At 38.0% G+C, this 27,365-nt stretch overlaps 1 protein-coding gene across 6 annotated transcripts in view; it reads left to right on the forward strand.

The window, feature by feature from the left end:
* LOC128865360 (excitatory amino acid transporter) overlaps nt 1-25,928 on the forward strand; it is a 63,051-nt gene extending 37,123 nt beyond the window's left edge. For all 6 annotated transcript variants that reach the window (XM_054105619.1, XM_054105613.1, XM_054105615.1 and 3 more), the window contains 5 exons: nt 11,485-11,818; nt 19,559-20,146; nt 20,809-21,138; nt 23,740-23,851; nt 24,273-25,928. In XM_054105619.1, coding sequence (XP_053961594.1) covers nt 11,485-11,818; nt 19,559-20,146; nt 20,809-21,138; nt 23,740-23,851; nt 24,273-24,428 — 1,520 coding nt within the window. In that variant the 3' untranslated portion in view covers nt 24,429-25,928. The remainder of the gene's footprint in view (nt 1-11,484; nt 11,819-19,558; nt 20,147-20,808; nt 21,139-23,739; nt 23,852-24,272) is intronic.
* Nucleotides 25,929-27,365: the final 1,437 nt, after the last annotated feature.

The following is a 27,365-nucleotide window of genomic DNA, read 5'->3' on the forward strand; positions in this document are numbered from 1 at the left end:
TCAAGGAAATCTTTGCTGCGTTGTACAATGCGTGCATTCCAGAAGGACATATTCCTTTTATATGGAAAAGGCAGAATTTAAGCCAAAGAACCATTGACTTACCCGCCTCAACTCCGTTCGCCTTGAATATTCGACTTGGTGGGAAAGATATTATATTTGAACGTGTTATACGAGTACCCGTCAAAATAAGCTCATAAAAGCTTCTGGAAGAAAGTCAACTTTTGAAGTCATTAAATTGGTAAAGAATATGGCGGAGGATGCCTAAAAATCGAGAAAAAACAGCAGCTCGCGCTAGGCTCACCCACCAGAATAGCGGCTATTATGCTCGACACAGCTGGAAAGTTCCTTGAAAGATTGATCAAGCCTCGAACGGCCACAGGCATATACTCGTATAACGATGACTTTAGATATGGAAAGTCCACTATAGGGACAGTATTCAATTCAGAAGCATAGTCCTCCTTGCCACCTTTTATGTAAAGAACGCTTTCAAAAGCGTAAGACGACCGGAAATATTAACCGCCTTAGAGCAAAGGTTCAAAATTCCAACATACCTACCGCACATAATGAGGAATTACTTGAGATACCTATGTATATACATACGTCCGGGGTGGCACAATGATCAATTTTCAATGTTTTCTTGAGGAACTAATCGAATACGCAGGCGATATCGCCGCAACCATCACAGCACGAAACCTTAAAGAAAGAAAACCCTAAAGAAAGTCATGGTAAAAGACATAAACGCGGCTGGATTCAAGTGGCCTAAAATTGGCCACAGAAAAAACGGAGTTAGTGCTTCTCATAAGCTTCTAATAAAGAAGCACATCCCACTGTATATACATACGTCCGGAGTGGCACAAGGATCAATTCTTAATGTTTTCTTGAGGAACTAATCGAATACGCAGGCGATATCGCCGCAACCATCACAGCACGAAACCTTAAAGAAAGAAAACCCTAAAGAAAGTCATGGTAAAAGACATAAACGCGGCTAGATTCAAGTGGCCTAAAATTGGCCACAGAAAAATCGGAGTTAGTGCTTCTAATAAGCTTCTAATAAAGAAGCACATCCCACTAGAAGTTAAATGTAAACTTGCTCCAATATGCATCCCTGCTCACTAGACTGATGACAATAAGGATGAATGGAATAATGATGGCTACAATGCTCTCTGAACTGTGGGCAAATTCGGCAGTTCTAGAGTTGTGACCGTCTATCGCACAATATCAGAGCAAGCTGTTCAAGTCATAAACTGTTCAATACAAACCGACTTACTAGCCTTCGAAAGGAAAAAGTTTGAAGAACGAGGGTATGGAAGAAAGAAGTAGCTGGCGTGAGTTGTGTGTAGCTGCGCCATGAGTTATCAGTATGTTTTTCTCTTTTTGTGCATTACAACGAAATGAGTAGACACGTTTTTGTATCATATTTTATGTTAAGAAATGAAATAAAGCAAATAAATAAGATGCCCCAAAATATTGTGAAATATAGAACTTTTTACAAGAAAACCGAATCTGTGTCAAATCAAGTGTGAGTGACTGTATATTAGGGCGGGTCGATTTGTGGGGAGACAAAAAAATCGCCCATTGCTCTGTGAAAATCATATTCTAGGGATCAAAATAAGAAACTTTGCCGAAGGAACCATACCTCTAAAACGAATTCTGCTGTCCCCCAATTTGGGTCGAACTTTTTAGTTTCGTATCTCATGTAAAGGCCAAAAATGTTGATATTTTGAAATGATTGTATGGGGAAGTTCCAGGGGGTGTGCCACTGGCATGGGTGGTTCGGCCGTCCAAAGTTAGTGCGGGTCGGTCATACATTTGGACTCGATTGGAGCACTCTAAATGGGTCAAAGTGGGATTTTTCGTTCGCCCCAAATTGGGGTACAGCAGAATTCGTTTTAGAGGTATGGTTCCTTCGGCAAAGTTTCTTATTTTGATCCCTACGAGTAGAATACGATTTTCACAGAGCAATGAGCGAGTTTTAAATCGACCCGCCCTACTGTATATATTTGACATTAAAGATATATTTGACTCGGGGTCCTAGCAAAAGATTCTGGCTGCCCTAGTTAAGTTTTTCGGGCCCACGTAACTCCCTGGGGTAATATCAAACTACTTTAGTTTTAGGGGGTTAAAGTTTTAAGCCGACAAGATATACAGGTTTCTAATGCCCCACCTCAGAAACTTCCAAAACTCTTTAGTACACACAAGTGAAATTGATAGCGCCAAAAACTAAAAATCAAAACCAGATGCATTATTTTAAATGATGCATCCTTTCTTATTTTCAAGGTGACATAACAATTACATACATTTAATACCGATATCTTTAATAAATAAATAAATATTTACCAAAGATTCTACATAATAACTTAAATGCCTTATGGCAAAAGCTATTTAGAAAAAGGAAATTTTAAACTTACGTAAACGAAAACACAAACATCACAGAACAAGTTGCAAATTATGCGAATGATCATGTGTATGTTCGTGCGCATAGCCATTCTTCAAGGCATATGCTTTTTCATAACGCTAAAATATATGAACAACAACATCACACCAAATGGCTGTAGGAGGAATGCATTGCTTGGCGCGGATGTGCGTACTCCTGACACTTGCGGCATATTTGCCTTCTGACGTGATAGCGCGATAAAAATGTTTTATCGCAATATAATTAGCTTCATTACATCCTCATGTCAGCACTCAAAACAAAAAACAAAATCATTATTGTTATTGCTTTCCATTCATTACACCTCTGGTCTCGCGCCCGTTGGCGATTAACGCAATTCCTCAGTTTCGGTGTGCACAGACTGCAATCTAATTTGCACTCAAACAAATTATCTTTTATCGGCCGTCCCGTAAGGCTCTATTCGCAGTTCACTGGGTCTGCGCTCAACACTTGCACACTTGAGTAGCTGTCAAGTTCAGTTGTGTTTTGAAAACATGGAAAAAATAGCAAACCACTTGCAACAGCGAACGAACGAAGATGGCCTTGAGCTTGTTGGCCCAGTTTATGGCACGAATCAACACTCGTTTTTGCCTTTTACTTACATAAATACAAGCACGCAAACATACAAACATATGTGTATGTATGCATCTACGTACATGCATTACATATGAAAATTGATGCATGAAAATGTTTTCCTGTGCCCTTGCCACAACCCTTATTTTGAATGAGGTCAGATGTATCCATTCTTCCTCTTCATCGTTTTTAGTTTTTGTTGAGGATGTCTCTCCTAACAATGGCAATAAAGAATACAAAATTTAATTACATTAAATAAGCACTACTTCCAAGAGGGGGTCAGTCGACTTGGTATGTATTTTATTAAAATAAACAGCATTCGATTGAATAGTTCGTAATATCATTAATGTGACATCTACAACGGCTGCTAAAGTGGCAAGAGTCAGAACTACGGATGAACTTTGCTCATTGAAAAATCTTAAGCTTTTTTTAAGATCGAAAATTAATTAATTATTTTTATCACTTTATTTTGGGTGTGTGCAAACCAACAAATTGCCTGTTGACTACTTTCGTTGAATGAAAATGCGAGCGCGTTCGTTGTTACTTTACAAGTGACTTCTCTATTTTTAAATTGATGTTTTTATAGTGTCGTAGCCAAAACTTAACTCACGGACTGTGGGCAAAAAGTAAGGTGAATTTGGTTGTAAAAAGTTGTAAATCAATTTCATCCCCTTCAAAATAATCCCCTCTCTATTAAATACACTTATGCCAACGATTTTTCTAATCCTCGAAACATGCCAAATAGTCCATTTCCGGTATAGCCATCAGCACCTTCTTCGATTCAGCTTTTATCTCCTCAATCGACTCGAAACGCGTTCCCCGTCACGTAAACGACGCATAACGCTCAAATAATATTCCTTATTAAGAGTTTGGCCAGGTGGAAGGAATTCATAGTGCACCACACCACGAGAATCGAAAAAAACTATCAACATGACCTTTATTTTTGAACGACTTTGACGTGCTCTTTTCGATCTGGCCTCGCCTTTAGCACGATATTCGCTTGATTAGTCGGTTGTTTCAGGGTCGTAAGCATAAATCCAAGTCTCATCTCCCGTAATTTCTGCATTTGAGCTTGCCCTGATAGTCTGAAAGCATTGTTTCACACACATCACCGGGACGACTTTTTTCCAAGAAATTGAGAGTTTTCGCTACTAAACGAGATTTGACTTTTCGTAGGCCCAAATGGTCTTTCAAAATGGTTTTCACAGATCCTTCTGATATTCCGATCATATCAGTAAGGTCTTTAACAGTCAACCGACGATTTTTGAGCACTAACTCCTTCACTTTATTGACGTGTTGGTCATCTGTTGACGTCGATGGTCGTCCGGAGCGCTCCAAGTCATCAACACGTTCTCGACCCCCTTTGAAGTCTTTGTACCACTTATAAACATTTTTCTGCGACATGGTCGAATCACCAAATGCCTTCTGCAACATGCTAAATGTTTCCGCAGCCGAAATTTCATTCCGCGAACAAAATTTGATGGCACTTCTCTGCTCAACCAAATCAGACATTGTAAAAATCGAAAAATGCACTCTTGGTCGTTTGGTAAACACAAGCGTAAATATATTACTGATAATGACATTCACATGAAAGTTGGCCCAGATGTTATTAACAGTGCTGCCAACTCATGAAAAAATAACTAGAGCGAAATTTTAATCCCGCGAAGTTTGTCAAATAAATTCACCTTACTTTTTGCCCACAGAGTATATAATTAAAAGTAAATATGAATTATTCATGCTGTGTTATGTTATATATGTACTTATAGTATACATATGGTGTTATTATCTACCGTAAAATAAACAGTAAACCTAAAATTTAAGGTTAAAGTTAAATGAAAAAGTTATATAATTCAAATTTGATGATAATACTTAATCTTAAATTATATTATATTAAAATTAAATTATGATTGTTACATTCAATTAAATTGATAATTAACGAAAATTATCTAAATGAAACACCATTTGGCGTAACACTCACTTCCACGTCTATGAGTGTCTCCGCGCATAGTTTAATATTAGACCTGAAAATTGCTTTGGGAGGCGTGTAATAAAACTTCGACACCTTTTTTAAATTAATATAAAGGGTCGTTAAATTTCAAAGGCCGATGTTGAATGTGAACCACACCTAAATGTCAAGTTTTTTTCTGCATATTATTTGACATTTTTCAATTGCTGACTAACTCAATTTGAATGATGGAAAGATACACAATCGAGCAACGCGTTAAAGTTATTCAGGCTTATTATGAAAACGGGCGTTCAAATCAAAATGCATATCTCGCACTTCGTGATTTTTTCGGTCAATTTAATTGTCCAAATGTGCGTACAATCGGAAAAATTGTGCAAAGGTTTGAGCAAACCGGGTCTGTATGAGATGTGAAAACACCAGTGCATGCTCGTACAGCTCGTACTACATAAAATATTGCTGCTGTTCGCGATAGTGTGCATTTACACGCTTACAAGGTGCAGTTGACTCAAGAACTAAGGCCTCTTGACCATTTCAAGCGTCGTCAAAGGTCAGAATGGTGACAGGAAATGGCAAGAATGAATAACCAATTTTCGAAAAAAATCTTCTTCAGTGATGAGGCACATTTTCACCTCAGTGGTTTATGGGCCGGCGGCATCATTGGGCCGTATTTTTTCCAAAATGAGGCCGGTCAGGCAGTTACTATGAATAGTGTTCGCTATAGTGAGATGATAACGAACTTTTTATGGCCCGAATTGGAAGATATGGATGTGGACGATATGTGGTTTCAACAGGATGATGCCATTTGTCACACAGCTAACGAAACAATGGCTCTTTTGCGCGAAAAATTTGATGGCCGAATAATCTCACGTCGCGGTGATGTCAATTGGCCGCCAAGATCATGTGATTTGACACCGTTGGACTTCTTTCTTTGGGGTTATTTGAAAGAAAAGGTGTACGTTGATAAGCCAGCAACAATTCAAGAGCTAAAGTATGAGATAATTCGGCACATTAACGGCATAGAACCTCAATTATGCCTCAGCGTCATCGAAAATTTGGGCCATCGGATGGAAGTGTGCCGCCGAAGCCACTGAGGCCATTTAGCCGATATTTTGTTCCATACATAATTGAGCCATACCAATATTATCATAATAAAGAGAAATCACAATAATTTCCTAAAAAAATTGTATTTTATTTAAAATCAATACCGGCCCTTGAAACTTAACCACCATTTATTCGATTTTTTCCAAATATCGGTGTTTTAAGTAATGGATCTGTAGACCAGTAACTGCGTATTGTAGCATTTTTCAGCTGGCACATTAAAATTATAACAGCAATCGCTTCATTTCAGGAATAATAACATCAGCCCACAATTGAATTATGCTTATCACCAAAGCGAGAAATCTCGTTCCCGGGATTTTGACCAAATCAGCTTAGCTCATAATTTCAATACACTTTTATTTATATATAAGTAACATTTATTATTTGCAGGGTTCAAACTCCCCCCAGACGAAGTTTTAAAAAATTCTTTGACATGAATCGAACAAATGAATCATACAAACATATGTTTGTCTTTACTCAAATAGTAATAAATGCATAGTATATGTTCAATTACTTCTATAAAATCTGATAATAGCTAATGACATAGATCGATTAGATGTACAGAGAAAACAAATTATATACGAATAAAGCTTGAGAACTTTGATGAGTTATTATAAAGCATATTATAATAAATTAATTTCAATCTTTTTTTGATTATTATTTATCCTTATCACCAATCAATTATTCATCATATCCAAAACTGTGACTTAAGCGTGTACTGTGTCATAAATTTATAAATACAAGCAGAGTTATATCAGACTGTCGACGTAGAACCGACTGTCGTGGTTATCATAGACGGTGGGTGCGGCCATAACTGCGGGCTCGGGGCGCACATTTTTCAGGTCTACTTGGATAATCTTTGCCTTTTCTCTACTCTTTCAAGCTTTAACTGAAAAGACAACGGTGCATTTGAATTTACTCAATTAATTTAAATTCCATTTATTTCCTGCATTTATTTTAATATAATAAAAAAAGAGGTTGTCTGTAAAGTCGGTTTACTGACGATAGTTTAACGTGACAACGTCATAAGAAAATATTGATGGAATGGTTGCAATTTTGAAAACAAAATTTTAATTTTATTTGTTTGATAGATATTTTGTATGGATATAGAGGAGGAGGTAAATGGAATTGCAATGGAATAGGTCAAGTTACAATACATTTACACAAACATGAAAAATGACGAAACATTTATCAAATTCATGAAAGATATCTTCAATTTCGATTGTGCATCAGACGTTAATAAGTCAACAACACTAAGAGGCACCATCATCGATTTGCCTTTTTCAAGACACTTTACACTCGAAACACTCCCTTTCATTTCCTACTTTTTCTATCATCGTCCTATTCTCAACAGAGAAATGGTTCATTACCATGCACACAGGAAGAAGGCATATGCAAATACAAGTATGTCAATTTATATACCTACATATGCGCATATACATACATATATATGCTCACTCAAGTAGGACAGAGCCAGATGTCGAACGTTGCCGAACGCGGGTGCCGATTGTGCTCTTTGTCGTTCGTTCCGCGCTCTCGCTTGCAGTTCAAGCACATTAGCTTACATTTGCTTGCGTACGGAATAGATTCGTATATTTGATATGTCCATATGATTTGTATGAATCTTTACATATAGATTTGTTCGTTTTGAAAATTGCGCGAAATTGTATATGTATATGCATGTTTATATACATATATTAGTATACAACATATCTTATAAGGTATATGGTAAATATTACCATACATTTTTTCCTTCATATAATATATAATAAAAAAATTAATAATAATAACATTAAAACAACAGGTATTATTAACAAACTTGGTTTTATTTTAAATTCTTCAAGTGAATCAAATTAATAATAATCAATAAGAAGGCATATGCAAATACAAATACGTGAATTTATATATATACATATGCGCATATACATACATATATACGCTCACTTAAGTAGGAGAGAGCAAGATGTCGAACGTTGCCGTTCGTTTGCTTTGTCGTTCGTTCCGCGCTTTCGCTTGCAGTTCATTCAATGCAATGAGCAAGGTAACGACAAATGAGCAAGGTAACGACAAATGAGCAAGGTAACGGCAATGAGCAAGGTAACACTAATGAGCAAGGTAACGACACATTTTTTCGTGTATTCCGACATAGCGTACGACACGTATGTGGCGCCTTCGACTCAAATACACATAATCAATTTTGCTGTCAGTCAAATTCTTGCCGCAGCGGACGCAAAGGACCCATTATGAAAATAATATTTCAGTTTTAGATATTATAAATATAAAAAGTATACACATATACATATGCGCATAAAGTTATATAATTTTGGTATAATTCAGCCAATGCATACAAATTATAGGATTGTTCTTCAACCCGCATTTGCCTTCGCGTTCGTGTGCAATTTTTACTCTTAACTGCTCTACCTCCAGCAAATTTAGCTAATTTGCTAGCCATCAAGCGGCGAACAGGTAAATAATTTCAAGTAAACAAAGAGTTGACAATACTGAGAAATAGATTCGTTGTAAATTGATAGCAGTAGGAATAGTTAATTTATTTGCCCAATTTACTACTGGTGGTGGTAAACAGTTGGAGGAAATCCGTAAACGAGGTTTACTGAGGTTCCAAAAAATTATGGCAGCAATACGCATTCGAAATTCGATATTAGATTTTATAATAAGTGATAAGAGGGCACACGTTTTTTTTCTGTTATATGAAAAACTAAATAAAATGGATGCCGGCAAAGAAAACAGGTTTGTACACATAATTCTAATAAAATGATTGTTAGGTATTATTAACTATTGTATGTATTACACATACATATTAGAATTATGTCTACAAACCTGTTTTCTTTGCCGGCATCCATTTTACCTATTTAGTTTTTACTTTGGCCTTTTTTTCTATAAACGCGTAAAAATAACGATCTATTACACCAAAAACAGGGTTGTATGTCAAAAACTATGATATTATCTGGGATTATTTTATGATTACAGATTTTGTATGGGATATCTCGATTTTTAATTACGGGTTGGGAGTTAAGTACGGAAAAGTAAATCATCTCCTTATATGTGAATGTATTTATTATAAAAGGCAATAAAGTTACTATGATATGCTTAAAAATAAAGTCGAATTTATTTTTGCTTTATCTACTCTGACTACAATCAGCTCTAACTCAAGACTATGAAAGCGATCGAGTATGATTCCCGCAAGTCTCCACAACCACTTGACATGTTGATGCTTTTCCCTTGAAATGTAACCAGAAAATGCCATTGTTCAGACGGTAACGAAAAAACGTAGGCAGTGGCTGCTGATTTTGTCAAATATAACCACGATGTACAGGAGCTATCTATAATTTTTGGAATAGAACCTAACACTTTTTGCTGTCCTTTGGTGTAAAAAAACCGCTACCATCTCTCTCATTACGACAGCAAATCAGCTGATTCTTTCAAATCAGCGAGAGCCGAATGTCGGTTTAATTTTGATCACACCTTTACATTCTTTCGTGAGGTGAACATGCACGCACGAAAAAATGCGTCGTTATCTTGCTTGAACTGCAGGCGCGAGCGCGGAACGAACGACAAAGAGCACAATCGGCCCCGCGCGCATTTGTACAGGGTGGACCATATAGCGTTTGCTTTTTGAACCACTTATTTTTTTGAGAATGGTAACACAAATGACATGTCAAATGTGTTCATAATTTACTTAAAGGTTTGAAATTTACGAAATGGGACGCTATACGCTTGAACAAAATTGGGAAATATTGAAAACCTATTTCCATTTCTTTTTCTTCTTCTGATGAAGCTCATTTTCACATCGGTGGCTACGTCAATAAGCAAAATTGTCGGATTTGGGGCTCAGAAAATCCACACGTTACTGTAGAGAAGCAAATGCATCCACAACGAGTTATTTTTTGGTGCGGTTTTTGGTCTGGCGGCATCATCGGGCCTTTTTTTCGAAAAATGAGCGAGGAGCCGCGGTTACAGTAAATGGCGAGCGTTACTGTGACATGCTCAACGAGTTGTTTCGAAAAATTGAAGAGGATAACATGGACAACATTTGGTTCCAACAGGACGGTGCAACTTGTCACACTGCCAAAGTTACACTCGAACTTTTGGCTACCGTATTTGAAAACCGAATAATCAGTTGAAATTCCGATATCAATTGGCCGCCTCGGAGCTGTGATTTAAGCCCGTTGGACTATTTTTTGTGGAGAGCCGTTAAGGACAAATGCTATGTGAACCATCCAGAGACGATTGATGCTTTAAAACACGAATTCGAATTTGCCATTCATGAAATTGGAGCCCAAACAATCGAAAATGTGCTTAAAAATTGGGTTGATCGAATGGCCTACTATAATTCATAAATGACAATGTTCAATCTTCAAAATAAAAAAAATTTTTGAAAAAATATTGATTCGTTTTTTTTTTTAATAGCCGATTCAAAAAGCAAATTTTACATGGCCCTGTATAAATTCACATATTTGTATTTGCATGTGCCTTCTTTCTGTGTGCATGGTAATGAACCATTTCTGTGTTGAGAAAAGTAGGAAATGAAAGGGGGTGTTTCGACTGTAATGTGTCTTGAAAAAGGGAAATCGATGATGTTGCCTCTTAGTGTTGTTAACTTATTAACGTCTGATGCACAATCGAAATTGAACATATCTTTCATGAATTTGATAAATGTTTTGTAATTTTTGAGGTTTGTGTAAATGTAACTTGACCTATTCCATTGCAATTCCATTTACCTCCTCCTCTATATCCATACAAAATATCTATCAAACAAATAAAATTAAAATCTTGTTTTGAAAATTGCAACCATTAAATCAGTATTTTCTTATGACGTTGTCACGTTAAACTATCGTCAGTAAACCGACTTTAAAGACAACCTCTTTTTTGTTTTTTACCCAACTATTCAAAAATTATGTGCTCCGGACTAAGCCACTTTCTGAAATCCAATGAAAATGGATTTGTATTCTTAATTTACTTTCTACTACTTCAACAATTCGCAAAAAATTCAGATTAAAAGCTCAATGATGTATATGTGTCTGCCGTAAATGGTTAAGCTCAGCCGGACTTAAAACGAAGTAAGGACCGCAAACCAAAAAATAAGTATGTATATTATTTATTTCCATAAAAGGTTTGGCTGAGCTTTGACTAGCTTTGGTCTTTGGTTGAAGTTAAAAGTAAACGCAAGGGCTCTCGTGTAATCGCAACGGTTCTTCTCATGTCTAACATATAAATATAGTTTACATACATACATACATACATTGTGTTTAAGTGGAAAACGGGAATGTAAATACACGACCAAGACGAATTGTTAAAGCTGTTATTGACTACATAGCTAAAATTTATTTATACTTACTTATATTCAAACTTCAACTTTTGTTTTATAATAGCCGAATAATAGTTAATTAAATTTCAGGATTTTCGCTACGGCCTTTGAATTTGCACGAGGACTCTATTATGTTGATATCCTATCCGGGCGAGCTGTTCATGCGCGTTTTGAAGCTAATGATTTTGCCATTGATCATATCGAGTTTGATTGCCGGTTCTGCTAGCCTGAATGCCCGAATGAATGGTAAAATCGCACTTCGTACTTTGGTGTATTTCGTTACGACTTCGTTCTTAAATGCGCTGCTTGGTATTGCTTTGGTGCTACTCATCCATCCCGGTGACCCTAATCTTCATAACACTGTCGATCGCTCCACTGACAAAAGGGCTGTGAATCTGTTGGATAGCCTTTTGGATTTGGGAAGGTGAGTAGGCGGTTTGCTTTTGTATTTCTATGGGTTTTTTATACATTTCTTGTACTGGTTTAGCTGGTTTACAGGTTTAAATAATTCACATACCTAAATAGAGGCATATAAAAGGCATATTAAATGTTATTATGGTCCTCTTTAATCTATTTTAAAACTATGGGTATAGTTACTATTAGGTTGGTCCTCTACTCGATGTGCCTTTTCGCTCTTCGGCAGGTGAAAACGCTTCTCATAAAATTCAGCCTATAGGTTATTTGCCCCCAGCAGAAAGGAAGAGCTATTCGGCTACTCGGCAAAACAGAGGAAAGATCAAGCAAGGTATTCCGTAGGGTGGTGTCTTTTTACCCTTGCTGTTCAACTTCTATATCTCGAAACTTCCCCAGCCACCAGAGCGAGTCTCTCTGGTCTCATACGCTGACGACTGCACGATAATGGCGTCGGACAATGACATTGATGGCCTGTGCTCCAAAGTGAACATCTACCTCACCGACCTTTCTCGATTTTTCACTACGAGGAATCTCCAACTTTCCACCAATAAGTCTATGGCGACCCTCTTTACCACCTGGACAATGGAGGCCAAACCGCAACTCAAGGTAAAAGTCGATGACACACCAATTCCGACTGTTAATAGTCCCAGAATTTGAGTGTAACTTCGACAGTTTGCTCGCCTTCTCTGCGTACACAACCGCAATTGCCACTAAAGTCCAAAATCGCAACAAGGTGCTCAAATCGCTTGTCGGCAGCACTTGGGGCAAAGACAAAGAATTGTTGCTATCGACATTTAAGACAATTGGCCGGCCGGTTCTAAACTATGCTGCGCATGTCTGATCGCCTGAAAACACTGACACGCAGTCGATAAAGCTCCAGACTTGCTAAAACACTGTCATTCGGACAGCGACGGGTTGCCTCCAGATGCCCCCTCTTCAACACCTTCACAATGAGGCACAGATGCTCCCTGTAATGGAGCACAACAAACTGCTCAGCATGCAGTTCCTGGTAGCGTGCTACCGCAGGTTTAACTCTTGCAGGCACCTGATTGAGCCAGACCCGCCTCCTAGGAACGTCAGGAGACACCTATTAAACTACGCCGACGAGATCCAGGACAACAGACATTTACTGGACCAGACAGTCTTTAGACCGACATTAAACGACGTTTATCGGGAGACCGTCATTACCTTCTTAAACTCCCGACCACCGAATGCCCCAACTTCCGCGTGAGACCCGTAGCAGGTTAAACTCCTACTTATCCAGAATTGACCCCGACTTACCAAACATACAAAAGTATGTCCGGCATGTGAAGGCACCCCGCACGACACTAACCACCTTTTCACGTACCCCTTAAAACTTATTCATCTAACACCCCTCTCCCTCTGGAACCAACCTGTCAAAACAGGATGTTTCCTGCGCCTACATTTATATGAGCTAGACGACGATGACGGGTGATATATCTTACACTGACGGGGCTTGTAAAGGGTTTTTCAATAAGGTCGGGTAGATGTTGTGTGGCACGTAGCGCCGTCTTGCTGGAACCACATGTCGTCTAGGTCCATATGGTTCAATATGGGCCTTAAGAAATTGGAAGGGCCACCACGTCTACCGAAAAATGGGCGCAATGCGCGCAACGTTTGCGTTAATGCGTTAACACTCATTTTGATAATAAAATTGTATCATTTGAAGTGCTGTTCAATCGTGTAACTTGCCATAATGACTTGGCATAACCAACTGAATAATAAACAAAAGATTTGACAGATGTCACCAAAACAAAATGGCTGCCACAGGGCGCCAAAATCGACCCGCACCAATTGAAAAACCCTTTATTACTGCTACAACAACAACAGCAGTTCGGCCATTTGCCCGACAGAGGACCGCACATATTTGTATTTGATAGCTTGCATACACCTTGTCATCTTCAGTTTTAAGATTTTTTTTAATTTTCGTTTTATTTTCCTTTAGGTGATGAAATACCACATATCACATATTTCATTTTTTCCGAAAATTAATTATTATATATTAGTTTATAACAACATATCAGATAAGGAATTAGCAGCCTCAAATTTTGGAGTTTATAAATCTTTCTACAGCCCTCAAATTTGTGATCTATATTAATCACCCTGTTAGTACAGTCGCTCTCTTTGGGTTTAGGAACTTACGTTCCAGTTGTGGAAGCTATGCAACACAGGGTGTATGCAAACAGAACTTTGTAGAAAAAGAACAGAGAACTTTCGGAAGTTGTCTGATGAGGAAAGTTAAATGAGCTTTTACCGATTTCTAACTACAGAGGCCGCTGCTAAGAAGCTTACTACCTTGGTAAGTAGCTTACGTCAGTAGCGAGCTATTCACCACGCTCATAGAGAAATTAACATTTTGGGAAGAACTTTGCTTATTTACCTGGTGAAAAGGTTAGCATTAAAATCAAAATGGATTTGTTGTGCTGGATAAGGGAATAAGAGGAAACAAATCTTTTTTGTAACTGCTATAAAACTCATAATTTTTGTGTGTATTATTTTATTTCACACTTTTTACATATTGCATTTTCGATCTCATTTATGCTAGATCGATATTTTTAAATTACCAAAAAAACTTCTCCATCAAAATAAACAAACGGGATTTGTATAGTTTTCACAAAATTTAGTGAATTCGCTTCAGAGTGCTCAGACTGCTGCATAGAAGCATTAAAGGAGAAAATACATACATAAATACATATGTGCAAACGTATCCATATGTGTAAGAGAAGAACATTGACAACTTCTCCCTGTGAATTAGTGATTTAGGCCCGGTCTTTTAGTGCTACTTGAACTGCGGTGATTTTTTTAAACCGAGCTTAAGCTTGTAAAATTCGGCCTTTAAACATAGTTTAACTGGAAAGCCCAAGTACTGAAAAACTGACCCTTAGAAGTTAAAATTCAAAAGTAGGATGTGAGATAGCTCTCACATATTCCAGTACATAAGGCCCAGCCGAGGCACATTTTTGTTACGAGTTTTACTTATCAAACAAAATTTGGTGGCCAGTTTTAATTTTATTTTTATTAGAATAAATTTGCAAAAATAAATTAGAACGAAACAAAGGCAAACGTATCTTCAGTATTAATATTAGGCAAAAAACGTAAGTAAAATATGGCCTGCCTAAATTAATAACTACTGTTTCTATCTGTTAATTTATAAGTACGATTAAATTATTTTTTTTTTGTTTTGTTTGTTTTTTTTTTTTTAAATGTAATCGTTGGGTGTTTAGACGAGTTCCTGCTCCAATATGTGGTGTCTTTTCATGGTAGAAATACTCTCGGAGTTTAACCATTGCCTGTCGAGGAGCGACAGCTATTAGGGAACCCCTTTACCATCATTTGATGTTTCGAGAAATCATTGGGATTCGAGCACGGTCACAACCGAATGGTAGCTTCGACGTAGATAGGTAGGTGAAATGGTTGAAGTGCACCTAGCACTCCTCAAGTTGCACTAAAGCGCCGTTTTGATACCATTATGAGACCTCCAACAGGCAGATATCTACAGCCAACCAGAGCTGTTGATATAATGGAGAAGACTGATTGGATTTAGGTTGGCGCACTGCCCCAGGCTGTCGAAGAAAGGAGCTCCCAGTGACCTTAGTCTTCTAGCTGCCAAACCCGGACAATTACAGAGAAAATGCTCAACGTTCTCCTTCTCCGAAGGGTCCCCACAGCTTCTGCAATGGGGGTTAAATGGTAACCCTAGCTTTTCCGCGTGTGTGCCGATCGTCCAGTGACCAGTAAACACAGCTACGAGTTTGGAAATTGAATAGCGAGGAGTCCAAAGAACATTCTGAGTTCTTTCTATGACGTATTAGGGCCAAAGGGTTTTCGAAATAGCACATGAAGAAATGGGCTCCATCTTTTCTGCGCTTTCCTGAGAAATAATTTGTGCAGTTCCCCTTTAACAACTGTCAAGGGGATGCCGATGACTGACGTTTAGCCTTAATAAATTTTCGCATACATTTCTCACCCGCCCAGTCCATATTTTGGAACGCTGTAACACGCAGCTGGTTGCACCAACCACAGAGAACTCCTTTTCAGGACTGATGACACCTTTAAATCGCCGAATAGTGGAATGTGGCTCACTAAAGACACTTAGCGGAAAAACTCAGAACTTTTTAATCATCTAATATAGGGTTTTTCAATTACGGCGGGTAGATGTTGAACTGGGATAAAATGGCGTTTGCTGTGCGGCACGTAGTGCCGTCTTGCTGGAACCACATGTCGTCTAGGTCCATATGGTTCAATATGGGCCATAAGAAATTGGAAGGGCCACCACGTCTACCGAAAAATGGGCGCAATGCGCGCAACGTTTGAACGCAACGTTGAACACTCATTTTGATAATAAAGTTTTATCATTTGAACGAGCTGTTCAATCGTGTAACTTGCCATGATGATTTGGCATAAACAACTGAATAATAAACAAAAGATTTGACAGATGTCACCAAAACAAATGGCTGCCACAGGGCGCCAAAATCGAGCCGCGCCAATTGAAAAACCCTTTATAAGTATTTAAGAATCGAAAAGACATATCTTTTTGGCAAGTAAGAAATATGACATTTTTGGTTACTCCCGAAGACTTCTTTAGCTCTATGGATCTAATGGTGTGCATTAACGATCCGTCGCCAAATTTTCAAATTGGTTGCTCCTTTTTAAAGAACCTCATATTTCTGCACCTCACATTGCCGCCATTTTGAATCAAATCTATCAATCTTCGTCCCCACCGACCATCCAATTGTTTTACAGACTTAAGTTGTGTGATTTTTATACGCCTAACATGTCAAACGTTCAATAAATATTGTGATATTTGGATTGCGATCCATATTGAAAGATTGTGGGTGTGTGCTACACGTTCAATATTAATTGACATTATTGCGACCGCCGAAGCCGAATGGAATTCAGAGAGAACGTAGCTTCGAATCTCGGTGAAACACCAAAATGAAGCAAACGTTTTTTCCAATAGCGGTCGCCCCTCGGCAGGTAACGGCAAACCTCCGAGTGTATTTCTACCATGAAAAAGCTTCTAATAAAAATATCTACCGTTCGGAGTCGGCTTGAAACTCTAAGTCCCTCCATTTGTGGAACAACATCAAGACGCACGCCACAAATAGGAGGAGGAGCTCGACCAAACACCCAAAAAAGGGTGTACGTGCCAATTATACAGGGTGGTCTTATTTGGCCCACCCTGTATATATATATTGCGATCCATATTGATGTATTTCAAAATGTTTATGAACTTTGCTATATGGATCACTATCCATCAATACTCCATGTAACACGTTCAATAAATAGTGCACCCCAAATATGCTTTCAGTAAATATTGAACGTCTGACATGGGCTTTAGAATTGCAACCTGATTTTCCTGAGCCGTTCAGTTAAAGGGGGTTCCTTAACCTTGTAACTTCTATCATCTGAGTTGAGTTTGGAAAAACTATTTTTAAAAATATGTTTTATTCATAAAAACTCGATTTTCGGAGGTATTTTCAAATTATACCAGTTTAATTTTAATATAATAGGACTATGAATAAGTTCGTGCGGTTTTTTTTCGAAATTTGAAACTTTATTGACGTAAAATGGTTACAAATTTAATATTCAAAATATTGTCCATCGCTTACTACTACTTTTTCCCATCTTTCTGGCAATTCACGGATTCCCTTTGTGAAAAATTCGGTCGGTTTTGCCGCAATCCACGAATCGATCCATTTTTTGACTTCATCGTAATTACGGAAGCGCTGGTCAGCCAGGCCATGTTGCATCGATCGGAAGAGATAGTAATCGGATGGCGCAAGGTCTGGACTATACGGCGGGTGGGGTAGGACATCCCATTTGAGCGTTTCTAAGTATGTTTTGACCACTTGTGCAACATGTGGCCGAGCATTGTCATGTTGCAAAATAACTTTGTCGTGTCTATCGGCGTATTGCGGCCGTTTTTCTCGCAGTGCTCGGCTCAAACGCATCAATTGTCGTCGGTAGACATCCCCCGTAATCGTTTCATTCGGTTTCAGTAGCTCATAATACACAACACCCAGCTGGTCCCACCAGATACACAGCATAACCTTCAGGCCATGAATATTCTGCGCCGACGTCGATGTTGAAGCATGGCCAGGGTATCCATACGTTGCCCGACGTTTTGGATTGTCGTAATGGACCCACTTTTCATCGCCAGTCACAATTCGATGCAAAAAACCCTTTCTTTTGTGCCGTTGAAGCAGTTGTTCGCATGCCATAAAACGGCGTTCAACGTCTCTTGGCTTCAATTCATACGGCACCCAATGGCCTACCTTTCGGATCATTCCCATGGCTTTTAAACGTTTGGAAATGGTTGATTGATCAACTCCCAAAGTTTTTGCAACCTCTTCTTGCGTTTGAGCCGGATCTTGATCGAGCAATTCCTCCAATTCGGTATCCATGAACTTTGGCGGCGCACCCTCGCGTTCTTCGTCTTCCAAGCCAAAATCACCACTTTTAAAGCGTGCAAACCACTTCTGGCACGTTCGCTCAGATAGAGCATGCTCACCATAAACTTCCACCAAGATACGATGACTTTCGGCTGCTTTTTTCTTCATATTAAAATAATGAAGAAGAATTCCCCGCAAAAACACATTATTTGGCACGAAATTCGACATTTTCAAGTGTGGTAAAAATATTGTTGTTTACACTTCAAATAAAAAACTTATACTGACGTTTGTGCCTTACGACAGTAGCTCTCCAATGAATGTTTGGAAATGTGGATCGATGGAATAATAATCAAGTTACGCCATCTGTTGTAAAACCGAAACGAACTTATTCATAGTCCTATTAACACATAGACTAAAAAGTCCGGGGCCTAACAAAGAAAGCAAGTTCTTTGTGTTCAAAATTGGCTTTATTCATCGCCACTTTTGTAAAACGATTATCTTTTGCCTCAAAATAGGTCTTCCTTCGAGCGAAATTTCTTACGCATTTTTTTTTAAATCACTGAGCAGCCAGTAGCCGCTGGGTGCCAAAGCTGTTGAATACGGTGGATGTGGGATCAATTCGAAGTTCAATTCATGTAGTTTTGCCCTTGTTTTGATTAACTTTTGACACGGTACATTATCTTGTTGAAACAACATTTTTTCAATACATTTTTCCAATAACACTATAAACTTAATATTCACTCTTGACGGTATTTCCCTTCTCCAGATAGTCGACGAATATTACACCACGAACATCCCAAATTACCGAGGCTATAACTTTTCTAGCCGATTGTTGTGCTTCCGGGCACTTTGGACGAGGTCCACCAGTTGCTCCCCACTCAAATGACGATTGTTTTAATTCCGGAGCGAAGTGAGGGATCCATGTTTCATCCGTTGTCACATATCGACATTTTTTTGAAATTTTAACCGCTGTCTTTTTAAGGTTGAAAGGGGTGAACGCAATAAAACTAGGCCATTTATGTGTTAGGCCCAAAACTTTTCAGTCTATGTGGTATATCAAAATTATTTGGCGGAAGTCTTAAATATAAAAATGTTTATAGTTCCGGTGGAAAATCCGCAATTCTTTTGGTAATGGTGAGGCACCCTAACATACGTATGTATATCATATAATCCTGCATTAATGTTGTCTACCTTTCCGGAGGATATCAACCGAGCGTCCCTTTCTATTAATTGAACTTCAAGTCATGGTATATAGTTGCATTTTATACCATTTCTTATCGATTTTTATTTGTTTGAAAATCACTCAAAATCAATTTCAAATATTCTACTTTCAGAAACGTCTTCCCGGATAATCTTTTTCAGGCATCATTTCAACAAGCGCACACTGTTTATCTTCCCAAACCGAATATTGTCCATACCTTCAATGAGACACTTAACGACACAGCGATCGGTACGGAGCTGGAGCCCACCGAAGAGATACAATCGCAACAACAAATGAATAATGAGCTTCAACCGGCGTTGATACGCGTCGTACAGTATCGCAGCGGTACCAACACTCTCGGCATTGTTTTCTTCTGTCTGGTTTTCGGCACCATATTGGGTACCATCGGCGAAAAGGGTCAAATTGTGGTGGATTTCTTCACTGCCGTTTTCGATGTTATCATGAAGATGGTCACCTGTGTCATGTGGCTAACACCAATCGGTATTAGTTCGGTGATAGCGGGCAAAATTTTGGGCGTGAACGATTTACATTTGGTTATGGAGCAGCTGATGTGGTTTATAGTCACAAATCTGATTGGGGTCTGCCTTTATCAGTTCATTATAATGCAGGGGATTTATTTTGTGTTCGTGCGACGCAATCCATTCAAATTCTATGCCGGACTCATACAGCCTATGCTGACCGCTTTTGCGACAGCCTCAACGTAAGCCAAAACTCCTACATAAATCTATGTAAATTCTTGTATGTATGTACCATAATCGCATAACTGCATACATGCATATGTACTTATTGTACTGACTCATAATGCATCTGAAGTTTATCTATGTATCTATGATAATTGCATTTAATTGTATGTTTAAGCTTATTTGAACGTCAGAAATTGACTCATAAAAATTTATGAGCACTTACATATTTATGTCCTTTATGGTGGCTGCATTCAAGTGCCCATATGTACATATATAAGTGGTATATATCTACACATGTGTACGTACGTATGGCTGACAATGATTAATGGATGCAGCACCGATAGACTTTTGTTTAATTGCTACAAATATTTTTTCCTTCTTTTTGGGTTCCAATTTTTGATTTGTGTCTTAATTTACATTTCAAAACAAAAAAAAAAAAAATTAAATTGATTCGAAACATATAACCAACAAAACACCATTAAATAAAAATTAATACAAAAATAACAAACAAATAACCAACTTTTACAACAATACAAAACGGCTGCGAACAATGTGTTGTAAAATTATCCTGAAATCAATCAACTACTCGACCTTCACTACAACTCCGTTCCGTTCCATTTCGTTCGGTTCCGTTCTGTTTGGGTTCCCCTATATGAAATTTATGGCTTCACAACTGCAGTGCTGCCGCTCTACCCATCACATTCCGTTGCATGAACGACAAGTTACGTGTGGATCAGCGTATCAGCCGCTTCGTCCTGCCAATCGGTTGCAACATCAACATGGATGGCACGGCACTCTTCATAGCGATTGCTTCGATCTTCATCGCCCAGATGAGTGGCATTCCGTTGGGCTTTGGCGAATTGGTGACAGTTTTATTGACTTCCACTGCTGCTTCAATGAGTTCGGCTAGCGTTCCCAGTGCTGCTCTGGTTCTGCTGCTTGTGGTGCTGACTGCCATCGATGCGCCCGTACAGGATGTAACCCTGCTCTTCGCCGTGGACTGGTTTGTGTAAGTATCATTCATGCCTTTATGGCACATATACTCGTATGTACATACAATAACATATGGCGTAGGCCTGCCACATAGCCTGATACAGCCTATGAAAAGGCTACTAAAAAGTGCAGTCTTAAGCAGTAAGTCGCAAACAGTTTTTGAAAGCATCGCGTTAATTTCAAGGGCAAAAGAAGGACCCATAGGGCTGACCGGAAATGGATTTTTGCAAATCTATCGATAATGGGTTTTCTTACTAACAATGGCTAATCGTGAAGGACAAATTCCGATCGGAAAGATATTTTGTATCCGAATGTACGCAGGATTAGTTCAAAAGAATGGGCTGAAGTCTTTATACTGGTCAATATTTAACCATCTAAAATCTTCACATGAGAAATAAATACTAAAAACAAATTTTTCGAAAAAACAAACATTTACCACCACTTGATGCTTTCATCCAAGGAGAGGCCTTGAAGGCCATCTTCAGGCTGAAACACAATGGAATCTGGTACGGCCCCTGCCTGGCATTGGAAAACAGAGAAGGCTTGGACTTCGATCCAACAATTTACTCCATCCCCCTTGACTCCATGCAGTCAATAGTCGTACTTGAAAAGACATACAGTGTAGTACTGTCAGAGACTCCGTTGTGGTCAAACTCTGAAAATGAGCCCGGCAAACACTGTTTTCGCATTTTTACGGATGGCTCCAGGATCGAGCACGGCTCCGACTCTGGGGTCTACGTGGAATACAGCAGGACAAAACCGCACTTGGCTCTTTAAATGTGTGCATCTGTGTTGCAAGCGGAGGTGTATGCTGTTCAAGAAGCGATGAACTTTGTTGTGGAAAAAAGAGGGATAGGCAAATCTGTATGTGTCTGCAGCGACAGTCAAGCTGCGCTCATGGCCTTAGACAGCCTCCCAAACACATTAGGGCCAGTCGAGTCCTGTAAATCCAGGCTGAACTATGTAGGTAGACATAATAGCCTGATGCTAATATGGGCCCCAGGACACGTGGGTAACGAGACCTCTGACTCCTTAGCTAAGATGGGCTCTGAGGCCAACTTCTTTGGCCCGCAGGCTTCTGCAGTCATTAAAGCCATGGTTAGCAAATGGGTTACAACAACCTACAAGCGAGCTTGGCAAGCTAACAGAGGCTGCAGATAGACTAAACTGATGTTACCTGTCAAGTCCGACCGACTGTCGCAAATCCTGCTGTCATTAAGCAGAACGAACTGCAGACAGCTGGTTGGACCACTTTCTGTGGGCGAAGCACATGGAAAGGTTGGGTATCTCAGACAGTGTACTCTGCCCAGCTTGTGAAGAGGAGGATGAGACGGCGGACCACTTCCTGTGCGTCTGCCCCGCCTTAGCTCGAATAATGAGGTCTTTGGCACTGATGTGTTAAGAAGCGACCACCTTGGCTCCTTGGCCCCACAAGATCTACTCAGATTTCTTCGCAGATCGGGTAGGTTTAAAGAAAATCAAAAGGGAATCCGATTGCCGTACAATGGACTTAATTGTGTCTGAGTGTTGTACGTGCTAGTTGTTCCGACAAAACAAAACTTCGTTAAATATACTCCTTTTAAAATTTGGGTGCCTCGAAATTCACTTTAGAGATATGCTCTAGTGGACCTTTTTTGAACGATGCCGAAGAAAGATTGACCTGTCCTAGCAAACATATAATTGTAATGTATGAAACATAGAGGGGAACAGATTGAAGTTGGATTGAAGACTATACATTTATTTTGTTAAATTTGTTTAGTCGCATGGGGTTTCGGTGATTTGTTAATAAAATTTAAACGAATTAAGTATAGAGAAAAATGTTTATTATCAACTTTAGTCTCGTTCTAACATTATATTCTATAATGATTCCAACATAGCTTCCATGATTGGAAGAATCCTTGGTAGTATTTCGAAGTTAGCACATTAAGGACCGCGGCTACAGCTTCCTTGATAGCATTTTGAGTTCCCTTGAAGCGCGATTTCATTTTGCAGAAGCCACTGGGCTACAGGTGGAAACGTAACGGGGTGTGGAAACGTTGAATTGCTTGCAATGATCGGATCATTGTCGTGGTACAAGGTGTAGTCATTTTCGGCGAGTTCAGACACACAGTAACGCTCTGTCCACCAAGAAATTTTCGAGCAAAACCTTTCGCCCTGAAGCCGTAGTCGAAGCGGCTTGTGCATGATTACCATTCGGCAAAGCCGAGGTTCGAAAACGCACTGTTGGCGTAAAACACAAAAGCGGTCGTTATACGAGTATAAGCGGTCGCCTCTCCGTAGGCAATGGCACACCTCTGAGTCTATTCGAATATACTTATATAAGAAATTTCCTTCAAATGCAATACCAATACTGGGGCATTCTCAACTAGCCAGGTCTCGTCTCCAATAACTACCCGACTCGCTCAGCCACTGCTGTTGCTTTGAATGCAGGAATACCAATCTTCGCAAATGAATTTTCGCTCATTTTCACGATGTCAATTAAAGAGTTCGAAACCCATCCAAGCTACACCTAAATTCTTGAGACTTAATTGCATTGTATATTAAATATATTGAAGAAAGAATTCTTATTATACCATAGTTGTTATATCAGCGCTACAACAGTCCATCCTTTTTACAGAGATCGCATGCGCACCACCAACAACATGCTGGGTGATTGCTACGCAGCTGCCGTCGTTGAAGAGTTGTCACGTAAAGAGCTAATGGCGCTGGATGCCGCTATACTTTACCAGGTAATACAATCGCCTTTAATATTTAACTTAAGAATAAAGAAAAAAAAACAACCCGAAGCACAAAGAATGTAAGTGGCGAAAATCGGTAGGAATGTGAATAAGTCCATTTATTAGTTACATACAAAAATAATTCTTTGAAAGTTTGACAAATTCAAACATGCCATGCTACATATTTGCTATGATCACTAAAAATCCGATTGCAGATGAATTGAATGTTCTGAGTGTACGTGGCGTCCAATCAACCATCGGTCAGGAGCGTGTGTCCCACAACCAACTCACAAAGTACAACTTCCAAATCACTTATGCCGGCACTACTTACATATGTTGCCAGATATTTCTGAAATAAAAACAATTATTTACGCATTCTCTTCAAGTTTTACTAATAACCACTCTTGTTTTCTTTACTATTTCATTTCTACAGGAAGTGCCACTTGGTACACCGAATGGGAATGCGTTAATTGAGGGGCAAACAGAGTTGGACAGCAAATGCTCCATGACCGATTCAGTGGTCATCGATATCAACAATGTAATCAACAGCAGTAATCTACAGAAGGGGAATATTAATTATCGCGCTTAGAATGGGGAGTTTTGCGATGGATTTAGAACACACACACGTGCACTCTCCCGATCATACATGCACACACATGCGTTCATACCAATAAGTAGAGAGGATCAAAGCGATAAATGTACAAGCAAACTATTCAAATGCACGTAGTTCTGAGTGCAATATTTAATTTTTCCTATTGTATCGAAATCAATATGAATGAATTTGATTGCGAATGTAGCGATATTTGTAGTATTATTGGGAATAGCTTGGGTAAATGGCTACAAATGCAAGATTTCAAAAACAAAGAATAATAGTTTTTAAAAGTGACATAGGTACATATGAGCTTTGGTCATTTTATAAGTGCGTACAAGAAGAGAACAATATATAAAATGTGCAATAGAACTTCCTGGTCTCCTCGCTGTGGCATAAGCACACACATATAAACATTTATAACATATACATTCGTACATAAATGCATACATACTTATATATTCGTCTACACATCCACGGGCCATTTTATTCGAAAAAGGTTTAAGTTTTTGCAGAGCGAGCTACGTACTCGTAAAAACAAAAAGCGTAATGAAAACCAACAAGTAATGACCCCTACAATAATAAAAACAATAACGAAAATCAAATCAAATGTAATTATATAACGGATGAGCAAAAAATGTGTGTTTTAAATTCTGAGGTACTACCAAAAATCCAGCAAAAATATTATATGTGAAATATCATTACATAAATACATATTTACGAGTACATATGTACCTTCATGGTAGCATTTCTAGTATGTCTGCACATATGTACTTCTGTATGTATAGACCCCATAGCTACACTTCCTATTGCATCCGTAAATATTAGAGACTGTCATTTTCTAATTAATGTCGAAAATTTTTGAAAAATGTATGTATGTATATGTATGAACAAATTATTAGCCCACCAATTGACAACACCATTTTTGTTTCTCAAAATATAAGTATACAAGTCAAAGTTCCCAACAGATGTATTCATAATCCAAAGTAGCCACAAATATTTACAAAAGTATACATATATGTAGGTATGTATGTAACCAACCAAAATAAAAAATATATATATTCAAAAGAATAATAATTTTAACTAAAATATGTCCAACAAATGTGCAATTTCACCTGTTTGTAGTCACTCCAATTCAATGATTTATTTTAGCAAATAATCGTATGTTTATTTAAATGGTCGGACGGTATTTTTATTTACACATCTGTATATCTGTATATTAATTATTGCTAAGATTTCCAAAGTATTCATCGAAAGACGGTCATGCATATATATAGACAAGTTTTAAATTGGCATAACGAAGATGTTGAAGCGCATAATGATAACAAATAAATATGTATGTATTTACACATGTCTGTATATTGGGTATTTGTTAATGATGGAGAAGAAACTTGTGTATCTCGGTAACTTTTGTGATCTTTTGATATAAGAAATACATATGTATGTGTAAAATAATTTCGTTAAATAAATTTCAATTTAAAATTTTCTTTTGCGCAAATATACGAGCATTAGCAAAAATAGTTGTACAAGGATTTCATAGTGCTAACAAAACTATAATTTTAATTCGAACAGCAATAATATTTGTGCAAATCGAAGAACAACTCCGCAAACCAACAAAAAATAAGGAAAACAAAACTGCGAAATTCAACTAACTCGAATTTTCAATAGTGAAATCTTACATACTTACATACATACCATATAATAGATGACAAATGCTTGGTAACCGAAGTTACAGAGTAAAACAAACATCAACAAATCAAGTTTTTATTCCCCATTTTTATACGCGTATGCTGGTGGAGAAGGTTGTATTTTTACTTGCAAACAAATCTGTTAATAATAGTACGGAAGCTTGTCCGTGAGGCTCAAGCCTGTGAAAATGTAACAAAGTAAGATAGAGGCTATGAAAAGTGCAAATCAGTTTCACAAGAAACTATTAAGGTTGAATATTTTTTTACTAAGTATGTAGTTAGTCCCCTTTTCTTCCCTTACATAATTTATATTGGCATTGCACTTTGGCACTATGTTTCTATTCCAATTGTAACCAACTAACCAACCAAAGAAAACAAAATTACTATTTGAGATGTTCTACTCGGGAAAATAAACATAAAACTCTATATATAGTACACGTAAATGTTCGTAGAGTAAAAAAGAAAATAAAAATATAATTGACTTAACCAAATATCACATTCGTAGACTGATTATTATTATATTTTCTTTAAAGTTCATTTGTAAACATTTTTATGTAAAGATGAACTAATAAATATCCATGTACGAAAAAGAAATGTGTGTTTTATTCGAAACAATGGGATGCAAGAAACGTTAATAATTAAGATGTGTTTTTATCGTCTGAAAATTTGAAGGAAAAACGACGATAAAAATCTTTCTCTTGAAAAATTAGCTACTCCATGCACGTGTATCGGCGATTTTCATATACACGTCAGAATTTTTTTTTTTATGTATAAAATATAGAGTTCGTAGTCCGCCTGTGTGAAAAACTTGGGATCAATTTTTAACCCTTTTTCCGTGATCCAATCGCGCTGAGTTTCTGCAGGCAGACTCGTGGAAATGTTTTTATTATGTAAAATTAAAAAAAAAATTTTATCAATTCTCAGATTTTCTTGAATTTTTTTTTCTAAAAAAAATTTTTTTTTCTAAATTTTCGGCATAACTTGAAGGGACTCCAAATTTTTAAACAGCTTATTAACCTTTAAGGGGGAAGTCTACTGTGAATTTTTCAAAAATGGATTTTTTTATTATTAGCTTAAAAAATACTTTGAACCCTCTTAAATAAGGTACAATATGTGTTACAGCTGGCTAAATTTTTCTTCGTTGAAATTTCGACCTTTTCCCGAAGCGCTCCAAAGCGCGTACCTGCTATACTGAAACTTTAAACGCATTTTTCTCGAAACTAAGTTTTTGTATACGGTGTACACGATA

This window comes from Anastrepha ludens, chromosome 5 (assembly GCF_028408465.1).
Source record: "Anastrepha ludens isolate Willacy chromosome 5, idAnaLude1.1, whole genome shotgun sequence".
NCBI lineage: Eukaryota > Metazoa > Arthropoda > Insecta > Diptera > Tephritidae > Anastrepha > Anastrepha ludens.